Raw genomic sequence first — 23,821 nt, 5'->3', positions numbered from 1 at the left:
TTTTAAATAATTACTTATTAATAATTATTATAAACTGTACACTACTTTACTGAGCATACACTTATTATATTAATTTACCAAAAGTATGCAATAGAGAAATAGCATTTACATTTCGTTGTTTTACTACAATGGCAGAGATTTTATATTCTTTTTTTATACATCAATCTCAGGAGCTTGTGAATAGAGCATAGCAATTTACCTGCCGTAGGGAGGCATGCAAATACTGTTCCGTATTTCAAATAGCAATAAAACTCTACATACGTGTACTTCTTAGGGTTGAGATACACTAACCCTACCCTACTTAGTGCACTTTTTATTGTAATCGGATACAGCTTTAGTGTAACTACCAAAGAGTTCCTAACGAAAATGTATTTGGATTATAAGTTCCGGGTGCAAATAATACTGTATACGTTCTACTCCTGGAATAAGAATAGTGGTGTTTTTGAAAAATTTAATGAATATGTTATATTCTTAGCAATACAAACGGGCGTACATGTGTTACTTAATTGTTTACGCAAGTGTACAGTAAGGAATGCGCAAGACTGTTTTGTAGTCAACTGACGTTAAAGGTCCTGGGCTGTATCTTTATTTGCATTACACACCCTAAACCCTACACACTTAAAAATATATTATAAACGTTTAATGTATTTTGATATGCTCATTTAAATATCATACTGCTGTGTAATGTTAAATGTAGGCTGAACATTAAGTGCATTGCTTATTTGGTGATTTATAAGACAGCAAAACTTCAAAAGTAGTGCACTATATAGTGAACTTAGTGTGGTTCTGGACAAAGCCCGGATTACATAAACAGAAGCGTGGCACTACCGCGTTGAATAATCAAACTACAGTTTAGAAAGCAGGAGAGAGTATCAAGCTTGTATAGTGCATTTATTTATCTATATAATTTATATAAGAATGCTTTATTTTGTCTTCGGTCGCTGCCAATCAGTCCTTTAAGAGACGAAATGCAGGACGAGAATGAATTAGAGTAAGTTATGATTACTCACTCTTAAGTATTTGACATTGTTGTTTTTATTCTGATACTCACCTATATACACTATACTGTTTACCAGGTGTGTTGTTACCTGTTGGCAGCCTTGTTGGAAATAAATAATGAAATTAAATGTCCATGTGCACCTTAAGTATAGTAGGAGTTTTAGTTATGATCCAGTGCTGAGTCATGATGATGTTTAACTATAGTTCAGTATGGTATAGATTTACCTTACATTCAGAAGATTGTCAGTGTCTGGGATTTCTATCAGTTTAAGTGGGAAAGATGTCAAGTAAGAATAAGTTATAAAAGTTTTACAATCCTCTTTAATTCTGTTTATTACTTGGTTGTTTCCAGCTCTGAGATCTACAACAGCCATTAGTAACTGTCATTTAGTCAATATTTAATTTAGTCATTCCTCTATATAAATTTTGCCAGGATAGTTGGGTAGTAATTAATTATGTACAAGAATTTCACATTTATAGCTATAACAATAAATGTTTAATAGAATTAAGGTCAGAACACTTTTGGGGCCACTTAAGGACAATCATCTCCCATTTTTGTGAATGCATTTGACAGATACTTTAGCCCAAAGTTACCTACAATTGTCAATTACAACCTGTCAACCAGTAGTCCAATATCTAAGCCACACTAAGTGGTCAGTAAGCTTAAACTTATTTTCCAGGTGAATCTTTTTGACAAAGATGCTACCAACATATTTTGTAGGGCAAATGTTACCAGGCTTATGTGCATTAAGAAAAGTGTCCACATACTTTAGGTAAAATCTTGGTGAATTTAACAGACAACTCAGTGTTTGTACTCAAAGACATTAATTTAGTTATGGACTAAGTATCAACAACAAATTATAATATATGTAGTAATAAAGGTATTTTGAAATCTAGCTGAATCTAAACATACTACTAATACTAATGCCTTTAAGTGTGATGCTTGGCCATTTCTCCAGTGTTTGCAAGACTGCTATCAAATAAATGCATCACTGTTTACATTTAGAGTGGGACTAGGTGTGTAAAGTATGTATAAATGTACATACTAATGAATGTGTAGTGCATGATTTAGAATTTTGGGTGTGCCTTTAACCTCATGACTCATGAACTTATTAATATTTATCCATCTTACCTGTGTTCTTTGTTTAGGCAAAACTCCGAAAACTGGTCCTGGTGGCCATCTTGGCGGCCGACATCTATGTCTCTGCTGAAGAGTTGTGAAGCCAAAATTCTTGCCTGTGAGTGTCAGGTTGTTATCTTTGTTGTACTTGTCATGTTGTACTTTTGACATAAATAAATAAATAGTATAACTTTCTTCAAATTTTTTTGTCTTTATTAAGGTATACAGAATGACGTGTGGTCCCGATTTGTAACGCTGCCCAATCAAAACAGAATATGGACCCTCACTGTGACCAACAAAGCAGCACACAAAACTTCAGACCAAGGTCAGAAAAACAGCAGGACAGGGTCCCAAAAGATTTGTTAAAGTGGTGTTTAAAGTCAGAATTAAGCTTTTGCAATGTCGTATGGTCGTATGTTGAGTTTTTTTTTTGTGACTAAAGCTCTTTGTGCAATATAAACATTTTTTTAGAGCCACGTAGATCCAAAACCATTTGGGGGTATTATTTAGGTGTATGTCCAAAAGGGAGTGGGAAAAATCGAATAGTCTGTAGAAGTCTTTAATCCATTCTCAATGCGTTCTGTCTTTTAGCCTCTCAAATGCCTCTTGTGATGGTCCATGGCTTTGGAGGAGGAGTTGGTCTGTGGGTCCGAAACCTGGACGCACTCAGTCGCTCACGGCCCGTCTACACCTTCGACCTGCTTGGTTTTGGGAGGAGTTCCCGCCCTGCATTTCCTAATGATGCCTCGTTAGCCGAAGAGCAGTTTGTCAGCTCTATAGAGCAATGGAGGCAAAGCATGGGTTTGGAGCGTATGATCCTTCTGGGCCACAGCCTTGGAGGTTACCTGGCATCATCATATTCCATCCAGTACCCTGAAAGGTGAGGGAGGGTCTTGTTTTTATATTTTCAAAAAAAAAAAAAAAAAAAAAAAAGCTGCACGTTCCCAAATATCAGTTGTACTCTTTAATAATTCAGTAAATATACAGGACTTTTACACCTTGTTCCCCAGAGTGAGTCACCTCATCCTGGTAGATCCCTGGGGCTTCCCAGAGAGACCTCAGGTTCAGCAGGATGGGTCATCTGGTCAGAATTCAGAAATCAAAAGACCAGGTCCTCCACGCTGGGTGAAAGCAGCCGCATCTGTATTGAGCTATTTCAACCCTCTGGCCATCGTCAGATTAGCAGGACCGTGGGGTGAGGACCAGACCAAACAGATGAGTCGTATTATTAGAAACAATAAGAACATTTTCTTAATTAATTACAGTTGAAACGTTCTGTTTTTATCCTGCAGGTCCAGGGCTTGTAAAAAGATTTCGGCCTGATTTTAGAAGCAAGTTTGAGGACCTGTTTGATGATAACACTATGGCGGAGTATCTGTATCACTGTAATGCTCAAACACCCAGGTAAGCACCACTAGGACTTATAATAACATATTAAACAAAAAGTAATAAAATCATTTAGTAGGTTGTTAAAATCTTCACATTTGCCAAACATCAAGGTGTGAAAATCACCTCACTTTGGCATTACAAGTCTTTCATGATGAGAAAAAAAGATTACATTAATGGCTGTGTCTGAGGGGGGTTTAGCAAAAGCCTTGTAGTAGATTGGCACCCTGTCCAGTGTATTAATATATAAAACGTATATTCGACATATAAAGAAATTGTATTCATTAGAGCAGCATACACTTTACCCTCTGTACCCCCTTACCATCCTAGAAATCATATAGAAATCATCATTTACATGACTAGCTATAGGAGGAACTCTAATATAGGAGGAATATACTTTCTGTCCTCACAAAACCCTAAAGACAAGAGTTCTGAAAATACAAATCCTGTGGAACATCTTCCCAGAAATGTGGAAGCACCATATTAATAGCCATGGTTTGGAAATCACTAACATTCCTACATACAGATGCATAGGTGTTCATTTTTTATTTTGAATACTATACATCGTGTACAAGTAGCTGCAAATTCATAAGGTTTTGAGCCAAGCTCACTTTAAATGATTTATTAAAACATTGTTTCTGGTTTTCAGTGGTGAGGTTGGATTCAGAGCCATGTGTGAATCACTGGGCTGGGCAAAGAAACCCATGATAAAAAGAGTAAACCTGCTGCCGCCCTCGATGCCCATCACGCTGGTTTATGGTGCACGCTCCTGGGTGGACAGCAACAGCGGGACACATGTTGCCAACATCAGAGGGCAGAGCCCCACACAGGTGGTGGTAAGTCACGAAAGCAAGAAAACTCACAATAGACGTACAAAAAAGGCCTATTTATTTTTATTATTTCTTATTATTAAATCCCAAATCATTTTAATACATGTAATGTTTTTACTTTAATTTCTTTTAAGCTAAATGGTCTCACTATTTTTATTCTGTTCTTTTCTTTCCCAGTTGATCGATGATGCTTCTCATCACGTATATGCAGACCAACCTGACAAGTTCAACCAAGTAGTGGAGAACATCTGCAACACTGAACAATGAATTTTGAACTACACGTCTAATCGTGATCGTTTGTCTGTTTGAGTGTGAGAGAAAGAACAGGAAAAAAAAAATGTGCCAGTCTAGATTGTGAGTGTTTCATATTGAGACCTCTGTATTAAAAAAAAAAAAAAAAAAAGAATATTTCAAGATTCCCACATTTATGCTTAAACAAATCTGTTCCACCAACTTTTTAGAATCAGTCAAAAATCGGTGCTTAAGGTCACTTTAGCTGACATTGCTGAAGTTATCACTAAAGAGTGACTTTAGGGTCAAAGTCTCTGTTGCCCCAGTGTGTAAAGATAGTTTTTCATTATAATTGCCAGTTTTGGTCGACAGCTGGTGCAAAAAAACAGTGAGAGGGCAGGGAGAGGTTGTTCATGCCATTTAGGAGAAAAGCCAATAAATCATCTAATTATTTCCTTTTATTTGTAATATTGCCGTAGTAGTTTTGGGGTGTATGCCCATCCTGAGGTATACTACTCTTTAGCTGTAAATAAGCTCCATTAATTAAAACAGACCTGTCATTTTATACTAACTACACAATCTACTTTAAAGCAAAATTTGTTCTCATGCTTCATTTACGCACAAACGTTCACATCTTTCCTTCCTCACATTTGGTTTTAGTGGACTTGTATATGACGCACATTGTTGGTGACTAAGAAGCATTTTTAAACACAGTTCTGCTCTGTAAAATCTTTTACTTATTTTGTGCCATAATTGCTCAATTCTCAATTGCTTTATAAGAAATTTAAAAATGTAAGAAAGGTTGACTTCTAATATGTTAATTTAATTTTGTATTTATCTTTGAGTCTGCAGTCTGTTTTGATTTGATTTGCATGTGACTATTTTTATTGATGTTTTATTTGCTAGCCAACAGTATGTCCTTCACTCATTTATTAAATAATCCTCGATTGTAAGATTTAATTGTATTTTATAACAATATTAAAATCCAGGTTTGTATGCTGTATCTCCTCTATAATGTCTTTAATTGTATTTCTAAGTTCCACTAGAGGGCAGTGGTGGCAGAGCTTTGGGTTAATTAAAGATCAAAACAATTCAGCCTAATTAAAGCTCAGATTGTTTAGAGATGATGGGTCACTGGCTGAAATATGAAAAGGCTCCAGGGGCACCACACAAAGCCCCTCTACTTCTAGAAGTCATCAGCTGTAGTCAATGATAATCATACACAAGGAATTATGAGGTCAGGGCGCAGAGTAAAACAACATTATAAAACGTTCTACAGGGCCACAATAAAAATGAAAGTAGTTGTATGCATAATGATACACTATGTGTTCAATAAGCCAGTAGAAAATCCAGAATAAGCTTATAAAATAACTTTAATTTGTGTGTTTGTTTGGTGATTCAGTCACAAAAGTGTCCATTAGTGTATAAACACTTTGCACTTCAGTGGTATGTTTGTGTGTAATAGCAAGACAGGACAGCAGACTACAATATAAGGGATACACTGGAAACACTGGACATGGCGCGTTCACTGGCTCTCGTGTACGATGATGTCGGCAACACCATGCACGTATGTGAGCTGTTTACAGTCCAGGGAGGCCACCAGTTTCTTCGTCCCAGCTATAGTTGGGATGAAGTGCTCAGTCACCGTCACTGTAGCATGCTTTCCCACGTCACTGCCAGAAACAAAAATGATATTAGCTCACAGTTCTTATTGTTTGGATATAATATGATACAGCTTTTTGAGAAAATATACATTTTTGTATAGATGCTATAGCTTTTATATACTAAAAATATATATTTTATATGGATGTTAATTTTTATTCAAATTAGCTTTCAAACTATAATATTTTGATACTAAAATATTTGTAATACAAATAAAATGAGTCAAAATTGTTCTATGCTTTATGGCACCATATAAGAAGTTAACAGTTTTATTGTGTGCACATTTTTGGCTTCTTACCCCACTGTGATAGGATGGAGGTTCCTTAGTCCGAGACCCTCCACTCGGAGCACCACGTTTTGCAGCATGCATGGTAGAGGGTTGGTAAAAGTAAGCTTGGCCGAAGCTTCTTTCCCAACATAGGTCTCTCCAAGAGGCTGAATAAACCAACAAAACCAAAAGAAGGTACAAAGAATGATATATTTGCTCTGTATATTTATATGGGGATTAAAGCTAATGACATGAAAGTGATATTAAAAGTTTTCCCACCTCAATGTGAATATCTGGACAGCGTAATCTAAAGGTGGTCTGAGAGGCCAGAACTTGATTGGTCTCAGTGACCCGTCCAGACAGAGTGAGCATCAGAGATGCCTGGTCCACCAGCTGATTCTGATAGTCCCGGTATGGCAGCACCCAGTCGATGACTTTCTCTGTTAGAGTTGAACCACAAAGCCACAAAGTCATTCATACTTCTATCACACATTTCTGTTTATAGAAGTCTTATATAAATCTTGATGGCTTGGTACTTGACTTACTTTCATCAGGCATCAGTTGCACAGAAAGCTTCTCGCTCTTTACTGCAGTTTTGAAAACACCAGTGTAGTACATAACCGCCACCTGACTGTGCAGCGTGGTCTTCCGTGGCTGTGAACTTTGGTTCTTCACAACAATCTTAAGATGGGCATCTGCGCCCATGCTCGGCCCCTCACCCTCCACCTTCACCTCCACGATCACATCCTCCACCATTGCTTGCGGGTACACATTCGGCTTGGTACCGTACCGACAGGCGGTCTCAACAGCAATGCGCTCTTCTTCAGAACCTGTGTAGGATGTTAAATGTTAGCATTTGTTATAATTGTAAGACAAATTTACAGTTTTCATAATAATGTACATGTGTTTTATGATGTTTGTCTTTGTGTTTTTACCTTCAGGGTGTTTGTACATGTGGGTAATGTCAGCACGCTGGTCAGAGCCAACAGCTTTAGTGCTAATACAGTGTCCCACAACGTTCTTCTCAATGTGGACGTTAGAAAAGGTGCCATCCAAGTTCCGCTGCCAGTAGATCTTATCACTGTTTACCTAGGTGGTGTAAGAAAAGCATTGTCTTTAAATCAAAGGTTTATATACCCTTGTTGTAGGATTTGACTAATTGCTTCATCTCTTCTGATTTTCTGTGATTGAATGACTAGAACACAAACGTCTTCATCCGAGCATTCAAGTGCCCAAACCTAGTTTCCAGTTGCCATGACTGTATCTCACCTCTGCAAAGATGAAAGGTGTGTCGTGCTTCAGGTAAACCTGGCCTGTGCGGATTGCCATGAGAGAGGCGGGGCCACAGCGGTAGATCCCCTGACTGGTTTCCTGCGGGGTGGCATCAACAGCCTGCCAGCCTCCCATACCGGGTGGCAAATCTGGACGTGCCATCCAGCAATCGTTCCACACATGAAAGTTCCTGAAGGAAAAAAAGGACAAAAATGGAGTTAAGAAATGGATCGTTATGGTTTCTTTCACTGTTGTTTTGAAAAGCTTGTAAGCCAAGACTACTTTCTTTTCATTCCAATTTAGTCACTGTTGATTTTCTCTCAGTGGCCAAGAAGGGTTGCAGACTGACACTCGCTCCTTTCAGCAAGTGAAGTAAACAGCCACTTCTTGATGTTGGCCAGTGGTGGATTCTTCCACTAGAGGGTCCATATTCAATTTAAAGTTTAATACAAAATCTCCAAGCCCATGTCAGTGTAAATCTGCCAAAGAACAGCCAAAGAAAAGTGAAGAAAAGTAAAAGTAAAGTAAAAGATAAGAAGAAAAAGAAAAGAAAGCTACAACAAACAAGTACAAGAAAAGGGAGAGAAAGAACAGAAAGCTGAAACAGAAAAATACATAGACGGACTAACTGAGGTATAAACTCAGTATAGAAAATCTGTGTTAGAAGTGTGAGCTGAACTTACAGGGTTCAGCTCCCTGTCTTTAGGTTTATTTCTCAAAAAACAAACATTTTAGTTAAAGGAGCGTTTCCAGTCCTAAGACTGAGGATAATTTTGTGTTGGACTATTTACTATTGTCTCCCTTTGTTTGAGCATGCCATTATCAGCGTCTCCTTTGTTTGCTGTTCCCGCTAGTGGTGGGCGGGAATATCACAAATATTGGAACACCAACTGGACTAATTTCCTCTCAGCATAAAGATACAGACTTGTTTTTTTCCCCAAATCTTAGAAGAGACCACTGTTCCATTTATTGTTTAATAGACACTGTAAAAGTAAGTTTAGCATTTTGGAAGAAAAACCTCTTAATGAGAAGGTGGTAAAAGTAAGTTCAGTGTTTGCGATATATTCTTGACCAGCGATGGGATAAACACAAGACTCACCACACAGAATCAGAGTTCATGGAGTTAATCGGGTCCATATTCTCATCGAAATACACATCAGTGGTCAAAGAGACATCAGTGTCATGGGCAGACTGGAAATTTGTTACACTGCGGGTAGGGATACCAAGGCACCTCAATACTGGACGAGAGAGAGAGAAGTTGAGATTGTTAATATAATACAGAGTTAATGAGATAATTACATAACTCAGATGCTGTCACGGGTTAACAGAGGGTAGACCCACCCACACCCACCCACCACCAACATCACATGAGTCAGTACCACAGCAGGACAGAATGGCTAGAATGCAGTCAGGGTATTTTAGGACAGAAGCTAGCAGGGTCCTGTAAGGTATGTTCTCATAGGCCAGGGTCAGCCTGAGCAGTGATACAGCCCTGAGCTTCCAAACTCATTCACACATTCATACACTCACACACCTGTGGTGGTGACCCCAGAGAAGACCCAGCACTGGCCGTATTTTATGGGAACACCTTCAGTCTTATAATATCTCTTGAGAATGTCCACGCTGCCGCTCCAGGCCGTAGGAGATGTCCCACCGTGGTAATTTCCTGACCAGTTCCCCATCAGGACTCCGCAGTCATCGGGCGAATTGATCTGGAGCATTAAGTGTGAAAAGTGTTTCTTTTTAAAAGATTTATTTAATCTTTAAATGCAGTACTCTGTTATATATTCTGATCAATTTCAACAATGATATATCATATTATAGTGTCATTAAGCAAGTGGTAAACACCAAATTTGTAAGAGTATTTACTCATTACTAATTACATTAGTATTCACTCCGAACACCAACTCTTTAAAATGATGAGTGTAGTTTTACAAAATGCAGGTTTGTCTCTGGACACCATGATTAATGTCTGAAGGAGGAAAGGTCGAATAGGGTGTCACCATCTTGCTGCTGCAACTGCAGCTCCTACTGTCTTGTTAAGGCACCAGCACAAGTGGTAAAGGAATACAGAGGGCATAGTATAATCTGTCTTACACAGTTGGCAGTATAAAAAAGCAGGACAGTTTACATCTAGCATGAAGGGTTTATATTATTCCTATTACAATTACATGATAGCGGGTTTAAGCCTATAAACAAAATCGGTCAGTGACTTCACGGGGTTCAACTGGTCAGTTGTGCCTTGCTCAAGGGACCAACAGTGACAACTTGGCAGTGATGAAGTACAAACTTCTGTAACTTACATAGCTTATAGCTCTGTATTACTTACCATAGCTGAGATAACTCGCACCACATTTACTGGGTCTCCTCGGCCTGATGAAGGCACCTCGCTCTTCTCCAGTACGTACAGACAAGCCTCTAGAATGTCCTCCTGAAACTGAGAAACACACACACACAGAGGAATGTGACACATTTTACGTGCTGTAGATCATTTCAAAAGCAAAATGTTGCTTATTACTGTAGCTCCTGTGTTCTGTATTTAAAAAAATATATATAATATTTTCTGTCAACATGTGTTTCTTTTGATTACTCCTGTTTCCTTTAATAAACTGAAAATGATTTGCTGTATTTTACTTTTGCCAGACAAAATGAGACCACAGATTGTCAATCCATAGAACGTTATCACAAATGTCAGATGAGCTCTGATGTTTCTCTTGGTTGGCAGTGGTTTCTTCCTTGATTCTCCTCCATGCGTCTCCTTTTCACCTAATCTCTTTCATATTCTGGAGTCATAAACACTGACTTTATCTAAAGCTAGAAACAGCTTGGAGTTTAGTAAGTAACAGTTTTGTCTATTGACATCCAGTTAATGCAACACACACGTATTTACTTAATATTACAAAATGTTCAGCTAAAAACAGTTGCAGTTCAAACACTTAGATTACTGTAATGGACCTGTATTTAACCCAGAGCTTAATCTCGCTCACTGTACCTGTCCAAAGTTCCATGTGCGACCACCGATTTGCTTTTCAGTGCCGTAGTAAATCTTTCCGGTGTCATTCAACACATATTCCGTCTTCTCGTCCTCGTCGTCCATATACACTGTGTCCTCTGTCAAAGGGTTGATAAAAGATAAGTTGTTAGAAGGAGACAGGATAATAATATCAAAATCTAAGTCATTAGGTCGACATTGGCGTATTTTTTATGCCATAAGTTGTTAGAAGGAGACAGGATAATAATATCAAAATCTAAGTCATTAGGTCGACATTGGCGTATTTTTTATGCCACAGTCCCTACCTGAGCATTAAGTTGTTGTGTATAAAACATGTGTATGGACTTTCAGAGCTCATTTGACTAAATGAACACAGATTTCTACAGACACATTTCTACAAATTCTTATAAAAAAGGCCTTCCAGAAGATCGGAGTCTCTTATTACTGCAAAGAATGCAAAAAATCAAGCCAACTGTTTCCAAATGAGATGTCCAACAAGCTCACGGCCAGGTTTCCACATGTATTTGTCCATATTTTATAGATGTTGGGTACTGTACCAAACATAAAGCACGGGGGAAAAGAAAGAGGGATGGGAGATGGGAGAAAAATATGACAAAATTAAAGAAAAAAAAGGACAATTGGGAAATCAGCTGAGTGAAAGTTACTAAGTGAAGTCAGATGGCTAAGACAGGAAGAGGCACATTTAGAGGAAGCTAGACAAGAGTTCTGATGGGAATAGAAACAGAAATCTAGAGGAGAAAACAGGCAGAGAGGGAGATTTTAATTCAAGGAAAACACGAGTGCTGAAAGAAGTGAAAGAAATCAGACGGTACAGAAAGGTTATGCAGTGGATGTGCCGATTAGGGCTTTTCCCCCTGAGATTTAGCAGCGTCCCCTTTCGTTAGCTAACTACTCTGGCATTTGGCAGTAATAATACAAAAATACCTGATAGAGACCTACATAGACCCCGAACCACAGGGTTTGGTGTGAAAGATAAATACTGTGGTTTAGCACTTAGGGTGTACAAGAAATAGACAAGACCATGAGAGATGCACACAGTGCTAAATCTGACAGCATTACATACAGTGTACATTTGTAAAGGACACGTATCATGTATCATGGCATCCTTGATTGCATGGCCTTCTTATTTAGTGTTATTATATTTCTATAGCTACTATAGCTCTGTGCACATTCCAAAACCATAACCATTTATATGGATTGTGCAACGTTCCACAAAATATTGGACTGTGTTTATGTGAATCTGTGCCCATTCAGCATCTGTGAGGTGGATGTAGGGCAAGAAGCCCTGGTTTACAATTAAATGTTTACCAAAAGTAGGGTCAAAGTCAACTTTCTTATCAAACCAGGTCTTTATAGGCCTTGCTTTGTAAACAAATATTTTGGCCGTATACAGTAGTTTACCTCTAATCAAACCATTACTGATTACCATTTCCAGTTTCTCAGCATGTTTTACCTTCACACCAGGGGTTGAAAAGCATGAAGATGTCTTTTCCAGGGTCATGTGTGGTGACGGACTCGCTCTCTGAAGTCCTGGTTACGACTGTGAGCTTAAACCTGCCGATTATTGCATTGGCTGGAGAGTTGACGGATAGCTTGATCTGATTGGCGTTCTGCTCCACAACTTTGGCCTCCCAGCACAGATCCTCCAGCTCCTCCACCAGAGGAATGATTATGTGCGTGCCCTTCGACACCAGCGGCAGCAATCCTTTGAAGGAAAAGGTTCAAGTGAGACCCAAGTGTAAATGCACTGAGCTCATATAATTTTTACAGCCTGAAGCTCAAACACGTTTCTACTCTCTACTTTTCTACAAATTTCCCCCTGAGGGATAATAAAAGGCTATCTTATCTTATCTTATCTTTTGATTTTTTGGAGCAAACATGTTCTCTATAAATCTGCTTCTGTTGAACAGCTTACAAATGTGCCAAGTTCGATTCTCAAATACCTGATTTACTTGGATTCGCAGCTTGGTGTTACCAAATGCAATAAATGCAGCTAAATATTTGAATCGTTGCATCATTTCCAGTTTGCATCAAGGCGTAGTAGTGTGATTTATGCCTGTGTGGGAAATGAGTCAAGTTTAACACAACATGCGCCTCACTATTACACAAGTGAGAGAAAGGGGATAGTTCACCACCCTTCCTTTCTCCACTTCCCCACACTCACTGACAGGAAATCTATTCTTAAAGTCCAACCTGAACCCAAACTGAAAAAATGTGCAGTGTGTGCAGCTGGAATGGACAAACGTACTAATTAAGAGGTGTTTATACATACTTTTTTGTTAAATAATGTACTTTTTATTTTTATTAAAGTTGTTTTGGATAATTGCTTCTAATCAAGTACAGTTTTGGCTACTTCCACCTTGGCAAATTGTATGTTTACACAGCTTAGAATTACAGTCATCCAGCAGAAACCACCGTGAACTTTTTTCTACTGTTTTATTCTGACAGGACAGCATTATTTTTGGCATTAGGGTGTATCACATGGAATAAAAGTTTTCAAGAGGCTGACGATTGAAAGCACGCACTTATCGGGCCTTATCAGGCAAAGAATACCGCCCTTGTCTCCCACTGTACTTTCCAAAAGCTTTGATGACAGGAATATTTATTTTCTTAACTTATACAAAGACGCCCTGATTTGCTGAAGGTTTAAGTGTTCAAACTACTAGGCAAAGTAGAATTACTAACAGGATCTAACCGGAACCACCAATCCCCATGTAATTTAATAATAATTTCTAATAATGTAAACTAATAAGGTACAAAATAAATTTGAAGTGAAACATCTATAGCCTCTAAGAACATGCCAATGTTAAGCTTGACTGTGGACACTGTCACTCATGATTCAGCGGTCTCAGTATAGTAAAGGGCCTGTTTTCAGGTGGGTCTTGTATTACTTGTATTATTAGCTTATATTCTGACTATCTGGACAATTTTCCTTTGATCATAAGGAGACCGTTTGGAGGTTTTTTTCCTTGACCATGGAAAGAGACTCGTATTCAATAAAGAATATAATGAAGAATATAATGGGTGCAGTCAAACTGCCCATATTCATATGAGCAGAAAAAATCACTAGCTTTATTGGGGAATTGAAATTATAGACTTTTTTTTACCCCACTAAATGAATAATCCTAGTTAATGTGTGTACATTTTTGACCCAGCTGAATTTCCATGACATTTTAATGGATTCTTTTAGGTAGCTGTTCTTCACAGATGTGCATGTTCTTAATAAAGTGTGTAATGCCTCATACTGACCTGTCTTCAGCTCCAGATGCACTTTATCTGTGTTGACGTTAAAAGCGCGGGAGAGGTCAAGCACGATCTGAAAGGTCTGGCCTCGTCGGATGATGAGCTCATCTCCGTGGTATTGGTCGGTGTGGTGCTCCGTACGATTCTGACCCACCTTTGAGCTGAGCAGATCCACAGAGCACACGATCAGACTGAACTCTGAAAGAAACGCAAGTATGAGAATTGGATATTAGGGTAGAGTATTATTACAGTCAAATATAATAGTGTATCTATCAGGTGTTGTAGATATGCAGATACATACAACCCTGGCATAACCTACACATTTTATGGCCAAAAGTATGAGGACGTTTGACCATGGGCTTGTCAGATATTCTGTTTCAAAAACCATGGCCATTAATTGAGAGCTGGCCCCCCCTTTGAGCATATATCAGCCTTATACTTTCTAGAAAGGCTTATTTGAGATTTTTGGAATGTGTCCGAGTGCCTATTTAGTCAAAGAGCATTGAGATCTAAGACACTGATGATGGATGGGTCTTGTCTGGACTTTGACCACACCACATTTATAATGTCATAATAAACAGAAGCGGTCATGTTGCTTGTAATTACTATCATATAACCATTTTTATACAGAGGTTTAGCTGAACAATGGTTTCGTTGGAACTAAACTCAGCTCTCACCCTTGAGCTCTTCATTAACTGTGTGAGGTGGAGGAGGCTTTGGGGTCGGCACCAGTATTTCTTTCTCTCTGGTGACTTCGGGGTTCAGTTCATTCGTGTCTTCGTATGAGCTGCTCTGTCGCCGACAGCAACATAACCAGCCTCCCTTCTGCTTCTTGGTATTGGTGGGCGTGTCCTTCTCTGGCTCCTCGTCGTCTCTCTCTGCTCGTCCGTTGCTCGCTTCAGCGCCATGAAAGCGCCCAATGGTTGAACCGTCTCTGACTGATGACCTGGAGCTGGGCATTCTGAAGGTAGAACAAAGAACTACAGTAAGTGTTTGTTCAGTGTCCAGTATTACATTTTTCATGGCATTTGAAGGACTATATTTGGCTAAACATAACTTGATGGTGAATACATGTGTACTTCATACATGTGTAAGGTTTTTATTCACACCCGTATGTGAATATGATGTACTGGAAACTGTGTGAGAAGAGTGTGTGGAGCCAGCACCTATATAAGGAAAGAACGTTCTCAAACCTGCCTAAAGAGCATCTGTGGGTCAAACCATGATAACCAATATGGGAAATGATCTAAGCAGAGTACAAATCTATAAAGATAGAAAGTTCTGGATCCTTGGAAAAGAGTTATTTAATGGGCACATTCATTCAGTGACTTACAATCCCAGCAATTGAGGTTCAGGATCAGATGTGGCTTGAACCGGCAACCATCAGATTACTAAGCTAGTCCATTAACAACTGAGCCACCATGGCTTATACGATGTGTGACTAGATTCTTAACCCTGTTGATAAAACTACAGAAACCTGCTACTCTCTTTTAAAAATATGAGCTCACAGATACCCGAGATTGTCCAGGTTTGCACCGATCAATACATAAGACAGAGATGGCATGTTAAATACACATGCCAATTTGTGCTTCCTAGGACTCCTGGCCACCAATGGCTGAGGCAAGTAAAACTATCACTTGATCTCCGTCCTGTTGAATTTGCAGTTTTATTTCCACAGATTACATTAAGCACGTGCCTCAATGTTATTGTTAATAAAAGCAGAACAAAGCAAAATGAAACCAAAAGCATTACTTTTTGCCAGTATTAAACCGAACCCGATCGGCAGCTGCTGTTTCGGCACAGTTTCGAACATAATTGCTTTTTTCCCTGCGACTTATAAACTTGATTTCATGCGTCGACTCATATAAACAGTGGGGTGTTTACAGACTTTAACAAGTGTGTCTTAAAAAGTCTCTACACCCTAGAAAGAGTATGGTCAACACAGTGTTTATCTGTAAATAATCAGTAAATATCTGATTCACCACATAATGATGCATTTCACCATGAAAGAAAACACGCTGATGTACCGATACGCCATTCATTAAACCTCAGCGGACTCGTGAGGCCACGGGATCAGAACTGTGGTTAAACTGTGGCTAATGAGAACCATGTGTGTGTGCCAGTTCAGTCCACAGTTCTGTATTCCATTCACCAGCCTGTATCTGCCCCCCTCTCTCTCTCCAGACAGACCTCCCACCCTTCTACATCCCTTCATTTCTGTTTCTGTTGTTGGGGTTTTTTGTGTGTTTTCTCTAAACATTTTTTCCCACAATCCCTGTATTTTCATAGTTTTTCCAAACAGATCTCAACCTCTTACAAATCAACAGGAATGCACAGTAAAATAATACTAAGCATAACAGCACATATAGGGACGTTGTAGACTAGTGGTTAAGGTACCGGACTAGTAATCAGAAGGTCGCTGCCAGGTTGTTGCTGTTGGGCCCTTGAGCAAGGCCCTTAACCCTCAATTGCGTAGACTATATTCTGTCAGAGTATTTGGATGAAGGTGTCTGCTTAATGCCAAACATGCAATGTAAATACAGACAGACAGACAGACAGACAGACAGACAGACAGACAGACAGATAGATAGATAGATAGATAGATAGATAGATAGATAGATAGATAGATAGATAGATAGATAGATAGATAGATAGATAGATCTTTACAGACAGACAGACAGACAGATAGATAGAGATAGACAGACAGACAGATTGTGAATTGATCAATAGAATACAATTCTTCCACAAAGTAACAAGGATTTTATTCGCTGTGATGTATCTGGTGCACTTGGGCATGTTGGGTCTAATTTTAGTTGCACTGGGGTACATAAGACCCTCAGTTACTCCGCTGACGTTGACCATTTAGCACAGAAGTAAAGGATGTTTGAGTTGCTGGAATGCAGGGCTTTTGGGAACAAGTCAACATTGTGATTCACAGAAGGGGTCCAACAAGGGTAATACGGTCCACTCGATTTTATATGTTTTATATCTTTCTTTCTTTTATTGTTTTTTTTTTCTAAACAGCAAAACAATTCAAAAACTGACCAGTGCAACTTCAGTGGAGAAATTCAACTTCTTGCATTATAGAGGAGCAGAGTCTGAGGAGTGTCCATGTTTGTGTGTCTTTATGACCACGTCATGATTTATGAGAGTCCTGGTATGCAGATTTAAACTGCTCCCTTAGTGACCTTGACCACAGAGAACCATGCCCATAGTAGATCCAAACAATAATTAACTACTTACTCTGAATTGAATTATTGCATAGCAAAGGTTGGGCATGTTGGGTAAAGAGTGTTTTTGCAGTGGCTGTGTAACAGATTTCTTGGCTCCTGAACAAAGAGCAATTATTAAATACCTTCAGTAATCCACAAACAGAATTCCCCTCAGAACTGGCCGCCTTTTATACAGCACTGACCAGCTGATTTCCTGTGTAGACCGTAAAGCAAGCATGAAGTTGGGACTAGTTAGACTAGTCTAGTTTATATTACTCAGAGAACAGAAGTCTAGCTGAGGCGTCCTGACCCCTCACACTCTTCCCAAATTATGAACTGGCTGGACAACTAGGTCAGATCATCTACAAATTGGCAGGTCTTGGTGGGTGTTCCCAGTGGTCTAAAGAGGAAGAACCGGTGACCAGCGGCAGGTGCCAAAAGCCCACCCAAAAGGGAAGCACACCCTAGTCTGTCGGAATACTGTAGCATGCATTGCTGAAAACGTTCATGTTTGTTTGTTTATTAGGATTTTAACGTCATGTTTTACACTTTGGTTACATTCATGACAGGAACGGTAGTTACTCATTACACAAGGTTCTTCAGTTCACAAGGTTATATCGCACACAGTCTTGGACAATTTAGTGTCTCCAATTAACCTCACTTGCATGTTTTTGGACAGTGGGAGGAAACCGGAGCACCCGGGGGAAACCCACGCAGACACGGGGAGAACATGCAAACTCCACACAGAAAGGACCCGGACCGCCCCGCCTGGGGATCAAACCCAGGACCTTCTTGCTGTGAGGCGACAGTGCTACCCACTTAGCCACCGTGCCGCCCTGAAAACGTTCATGTTGGCTATGATAGAAAGGTGTCGGAACATCAAGTATGAAACCATGCAGCTCCAGACCAATCAAAGTGCCCATGCTGACCCCCTGTCCATCACCGAAAAAGCCTACAATGGGCACATGAGCGTCTGAACTGGACCATGGAGCAATCAAAGTCGACGAACCTGGTCAGTTAAATCACGTCTTCTTTTATATCACATGGACGATGTGTGCTGCTCAGCTGGGGAAGAGCTGGTACCAGGATGCACTGGGGAAGAATGTGGGAGGTGGTGTGATGCTCGGGTCAATGTTCTGCTGGAAAAGCAAGGTTCCTGGTATTTGTCTGGATGTAACTTTAATACGTACCACCTACTCAAACATGACAGTTAGCTACAAATCTTTACTGCTTCCACCTGCACCATGTCAGAGGAAAAAAATTTTATAATCCCTACAGGATAGCACCATTAATCTTAGGTATGTCCAGTGTTGTGACTAAACGGCTGAACAAAAAGTGAAACTGAACAGAGGACCTTTTTTTCACTGACTCTTGACCCTCCTTTGGTCCATTACTGCTCAATCTGGGGAATCCCTTGTCAGCTACTAAATCCTCTATGGTGCCATTGTTTTACCAGCTGGAAAACACTTGCAGTCCACTAATGGCACACAAAGATCAATGAGCTCCACCACCAGTTTGCCACAAAAAGGTTAGAAACCAGGTGCATTATGGGTTAAATATCTATGCCTTGTTCTTGGCTGATCTTCTGCCTCCTGACTGCAGTTGCTACAGTGCCAGGTCTCTCTCTCTCTCTCTCTCTCTCTCTCTCTCTCTCTCTCTCTCTCTCTCTCTCTCTCACTCACACACACACACACACACACACACTGACATGCTACACATTCTCAAAGCCTAACTTAGATTAGTAAGCTTACCTAACCACGATTAAATAGCACTGTGATAGATTCACATGTAGGGGGGGGGGGGGGGGGGGGGGCACATGTGGATATAACTAAATGGACACAGGAAAGATAGGGGGGTTCAAAAAGAACATGAAGAAACACACACACAAAATAAAAATGAATGAATTAAACAAATGCATGTTCTCCCCGTGTCTGTGTGGGAACTAATGAATCTTGTGTAACCAATAACTACCAATTCTGTCATGAATGGAACCAAACTGACATTAAAATCCTAATAAATAAATACTAAAACAAACAAAAAAAACCCGGGAAAGTAGGTCCGTGGATCGAATCCCCAGAGATACTATCAGTCGATTGGGGCATCTACATACAGACATGGTTGGCTGTGTCTGAGGGAGGGAGGTTGGCGGAGGCCCCATGATGGATTGGCATCTTGTACAGGTTGTGTTACTGCACTGAGCCCAGAGATTCTGTGGAAACTGAACCCACTGTAACCATGACTGTAATAAAGTGGTGGTAAAAAATGAATAAATGAATATTACCTAAATAATATAAATTCATGCAAAATTGCTTGTTTGCATCAGAATCTTTGAATGCAGCTTGCAAACGGAGCTGCTGCATGGGTACAAGGGGTGTACGAGGATGTGTGTTGAAATCTGTGCTATTACTCCGGGGCGGAGGCGTGTTTACCACTGTGTTGTATTACCTTTCCTATTAATAACACATTTTAATAGTTTGGGAAATGAGGATGAGCACATATTTACTCTGTGTCTTGGTCTGTCTGAACTGAGCTCTGACACAGAGAACACAGAACTGATGCAGGACTCATGGTTGCATTTTGCATTTCTTGATGCAGCAACCGACTGTATTAAGTGACAACAATTTTTAAAGCACTCCAGAGCCCATGAGGCTATATTTATCACAGTAACAGGACAGTTTCTCATGCAAAGCCATCTGAGGGCTTGAAGGTCACACACATGCACAAGCGGTGGTTTCTGTTCTTGCCCTCTTTCTGTTTCCCTGAATCTATTTATTTTTTTTTTTTTTTTTTTTTTACAATATTATGTACAATAGATGGTGAAATGGCCATCCCCCTCAGACATAGCCAATCATGTCAGTGTGGTCGCCTGGCTGGTCGATAGCACAGCTAATATTTAAGCCATAGCATAATAGACTTCTGTGCTTTGCATCTGATTTTGACAGTCCATTTTTTTGTTAATCTTAACCTCTTTGTTGCCCTTTACCTCTCTGCTCAGATCTAAATAGCTTTACACCGAAAACACATGCAGTCGAAATCTTTACACACTTTATTTTCTCCCTATATTTTCTGCTCCATCATCTGGATATATCTAAACTACCTGGTCATAGGCGCAGATCCACAACAAACAGGCTACCACAGTTCCTTATGTTCTGCAACCCCTCAGTTCTGCTTTTTAATTCCGTCATTTAACTTTTCTTCTAATCTTTGATTTCTGCCTTTTGTCTTATCCAGTGGGTGTTGATGTTGGTCAGCTGAGCTCCATTCCTGTTTTTGGAATCTGTGAGAGCACGGCTGGGTGTAGAGATAAGTCCCAGTAAAAACACTCCACCTTTTGCACTCCCTACCCTCCGTGTAGCCTTTAATTCTTCTCAGTAAAGCACATTGTTTTTACTACATAGTGTTTTTTACTACATTTATGCTACACCAGTGGTATTAGCCCCATTTTCTCTATGATGTTTATAAAGGATTAGTTACCTTACCGACAGTCACTGTTTGATTTTTACTGTTGGTTAAAAATGTAATTTCAAAAAAAATTTCACAGCTAAAGCTTGATTTGAACTGAGAGAGGAGCTTGTGTTAAAGTTCAGACTGTTGATTTGAGAAGCACCCTCATACCCACAGTGCGCAGCGCCTGTGTTCAAGCACATTTAGAAAAAAGCCCTGCCATTCTTATCCAAACACTAAAACTTTGTGATTTAATATGATTTGATAATGAGTATATTTTGCATCATGCACCAGTAAAACTGTGATGATCATTTTATAATAACCACACACATGTTGTCAGGAAATGCTTTGTTAAACTGACTGCATCTCTACTAATTATAATCAGCATGATTGGCATGTTTAGTTAGCACTTGGAATTAACTGTACACTACTGGCTATTATTAAAATCAAATGTTAATCTGATTCTGCTCAGTGATTTTGTTCATTTTACTGTCACATACAATATGTTGCACTGTTAATCATTTGTTTGTTTATTAGGATTTTAACGTCATGTTTTACACTTTTAGTTACATTCATGACAGGAAACGGTAGTTACTCATTACACAAGGTTCATCAGTTCATAAGGTTATTTCGAACACAGTCATGGACAACTTAGTATCTCCAATTCACCTCACTTGCATGTCTTTGGACTGTGGGAGGAAACCAGAGCACCCAGAGTAAACCCACACAGACACGGGGAGAACATGCAAATTCCGCACCTGGGGATTGAACCCAGGACCTTCTTGCTGTGAGGCGACAGTGCTACCCACTTAGCCACCGTGCTGCCCTGTTAATAATTTAATAAAGTATAAAAACTATTTATGTTTATATGAAACTGTCCAGTTCCCTGTGTTATTATGTACTGTAGTTGCTGGGTCCCAAATCACATAATGTTCTAGGTAGTATTTTAAAATAGCAAGCAGTGTTCTTCTTTTTAATGACTTTGATTTAAACCCTACATGGTGTACATTGATGGAACACCTCAAAAGCTGATTCAATCAAATCGTTTTGAATAAATTGGTGTAAGAAAAGTGAGGTGTGCAAAAAAAAAAGAAAAAGTACAGATTTATGCAAACGTTTGGGCACCTCTGGGTGAATTCCATGTTTTGTTGAATTTGAAAGTGAAAATAAGTTCCTATTTTCTATGTAATAAAGGCAAAACTGTTTACATTTCAATTTCTTAATAAAAATTTTTTGGGGTTATGTTTTATTTCATCCAATATGTTACATTGTGCAAATAAACAGTTGTGGCGCACAGGGGTAAATTGTGCTATCACACTGCTGCTGGGATCCAGGGTTCGAATGCCCAGTGGTGCTATCAGCCAGACAGACATGATTGGTTGTGTCTGGAAGGTGACGATCGAGGCTCCTCGACGGGATGTGCTACAGCATTAGCGTGGACGACAGGGTGGCTCAGTGGGTAGCACTGTCGCCTCACAGCAAGAAGGTGGGGCGGTCCTGGTCCTTTCTGTGTGGAGTTTGCATGTTCTCCCCGTGTCTGCGTGGGTTTCCTTCGGGAGCTCCGGTTTCCTCCCACAGTCCAAAGACGTGCAAGTGGGTAGCACTGTCGCCTCACAGCAAGAAGGTCCTGGGTTCGATCCCCAGGTGTGGAGTTTTCATGTTCTGCTCATGTCTGCGTGGGTTTCCTCCCACAGTCCAAAGACGTCCAAATTGTCCATGACTGTGTTTGATATTAAACTTGTGAACTGATGAAATGAGTAACTACCTGTTCTGTCATGAATGTAACCAAAGTGTAAAACATGACGTTAAAATCTTAATAAATAAATAAAACTGCGTTTCGCCCACCGCGACCACGACCAGGATAACGCGGTGGACGAACATGAAAGCGAATTAATGAAATGAACAGTAAATGTGCATTTAAATCTGCACAAATTCCTTCCCTGTGCGTGTTTACTCAACTTTAAGAAGTTAGAAAGAGCGCAAAACTTATCCAGAGGTTTTAAAGAAAACATTACTGCGCGGCTTTAACTTATTTAAAGTCTAAATCTCTTATAATACCAGGAAAGTATCTGGAAATTGAGACGTGATTACAGCTGAATGTCTCCATGTGTGCACAAAATATCAAAAACTTCACTTCCAAATAATAAAGCCGACAAATAAATAAAACGAGAAACTTTACCCGCAATCTGCTGTGATTCCTCCGTTAATTCTGCTGCACACAGTCTGATCACCAAGTGGGTTTGACTGAACAGTCCGATCTGTGTGGTGCTCTTTAAACCCACACACACCCCTACACACCCACCCCCCCACACACATGTACAGTTACTGCCAGAAGTAACTGTACATGTATGTATGTGTGTGTGTGTGTGTGTAGGCTCTGCTTGCCAGAAGTAACTGTACGTGTGTGTGTGTGTGTGTGTGTGTAGGCTCTGCTTGCCAGAAGTAACTGTACATGTATGTGTGTGTGTGTGTGTGTGTAGGCTCTGCTTGCCAGAAGTAACTGTACATGTGTGTGTGTGTGTGTGTGTGTAGGCTCTGCTTGCCAGAAGTAACTGTACATGTGTGTGTGTGTGTGTGTGTGTGTGTGTAGGCTCTGCTTGCCAGAAGTAACTGTACGTGTGTGTGTGTGTGTGTGTGTGTGTGTGTGTGTAGGCTCTGCTTGCCAGAAGTAACTGTACATGTATGTATGTGTGTGTGTGTGTGTAGGCTCTGCTTGCCAGAAGTAACTGTACATGTATGTGTGTGTGTGTGTGTGTGTAGGCTCTGCTTGCCAGAAGTAACTGTACATGTGTGTGTGTGTGTGTGTGTAGGCTCTGCTTGCCAGAAGTACCTGTACATGTGTGTGTGTGTGTGTGTGTGTAGGCTCTGCTTGCCAGAAGTAACTGTACATGTATGTGTGTGTGTGTGTAGGCTCTGCTTGCCAGAAGTAACTGTACATGTATGTGTGTGTGTGTGTGTGTGTGTAGGCTCTGCTTGCCAGAAGTAACTGTACATGTATGTGTGTGTGTGTGTGTGTGTGTAGGCTCTGCTTGCCAGAAGTAACTGTACATGTGCGTGTGTGTGTGTGTGTGTGTGTGTAGGCTCTGCTTGCCAGAAGTAACTGTACATGTGCGTGCGTGTGTGTGTGTGTGTGTTTGAGGA

The 23,821-nt window shown here is 39.9% G+C and overlaps 2 protein-coding genes across 2 annotated transcripts; one reads left to right on the top strand and one right to left on the bottom strand.

Annotated features, from left to right (window-relative positions):
• Positions 1-870: 870 nt before the first annotated feature.
• Positions 871-5,569, top strand: abhd4 (abhydrolase domain containing 4, N-acyl phospholipase B). The gene is made up of 8 exons (XM_062987446.1): positions 871-991; positions 2,149-2,237; positions 2,340-2,444; positions 2,711-2,999; positions 3,130-3,314; positions 3,412-3,523; positions 4,155-4,341; positions 4,513-5,569. Exons 1-8 carry the CDS (start codon positions 969-971, stop codon positions 4,600-4,602), a joined length of 1,080 nt encoding a protein of 359 aa, XP_062843516.1. The 5' UTR covers positions 871-968; the 3' UTR covers positions 4,603-5,569.
• A 352-nt stretch (positions 5,570-5,921) lies between these two features.
• On the bottom strand, positions 5,922-22,973 carry tgm1l1 (transglutaminase 1 like 1). The gene is made up of 14 exons (XM_062987445.1): positions 22,860-22,973; positions 14,702-14,985; positions 14,031-14,222; positions 12,235-12,486; positions 10,761-10,879; positions 10,098-10,205; positions 9,303-9,480; positions 8,868-9,006; positions 7,766-7,958; positions 7,432-7,585; positions 7,042-7,326; positions 6,776-6,936; positions 6,527-6,663; positions 5,922-6,239 (listed from the first exon to the last, which is right to left on the bottom strand). The coding sequence occupies exons 2-14, from the start codon at positions 14,982-14,984 to the stop codon at positions 6,092-6,094; spliced, it is 2,349 nt and encodes a 782-aa protein (XP_062843515.1). The 5' UTR covers position 14,985; positions 22,860-22,973; the 3' UTR covers positions 5,922-6,091.
• Between the last annotated feature and the right edge of the window lie 848 nt (positions 22,974-23,821).

Source organism: Trichomycterus rosablanca, chromosome 25 (assembly GCF_030014385.1).
Source record: "Trichomycterus rosablanca isolate fTriRos1 chromosome 25, fTriRos1.hap1, whole genome shotgun sequence".
NCBI classification, from domain to species: Eukaryota; Metazoa; Chordata; class Actinopteri; order Siluriformes; family Trichomycteridae; genus Trichomycterus; species Trichomycterus rosablanca.
The sequence above is the reverse complement of the archived record's forward strand: the minus strand, read 5'-3'. Positions and strand labels throughout refer to the sequence as shown.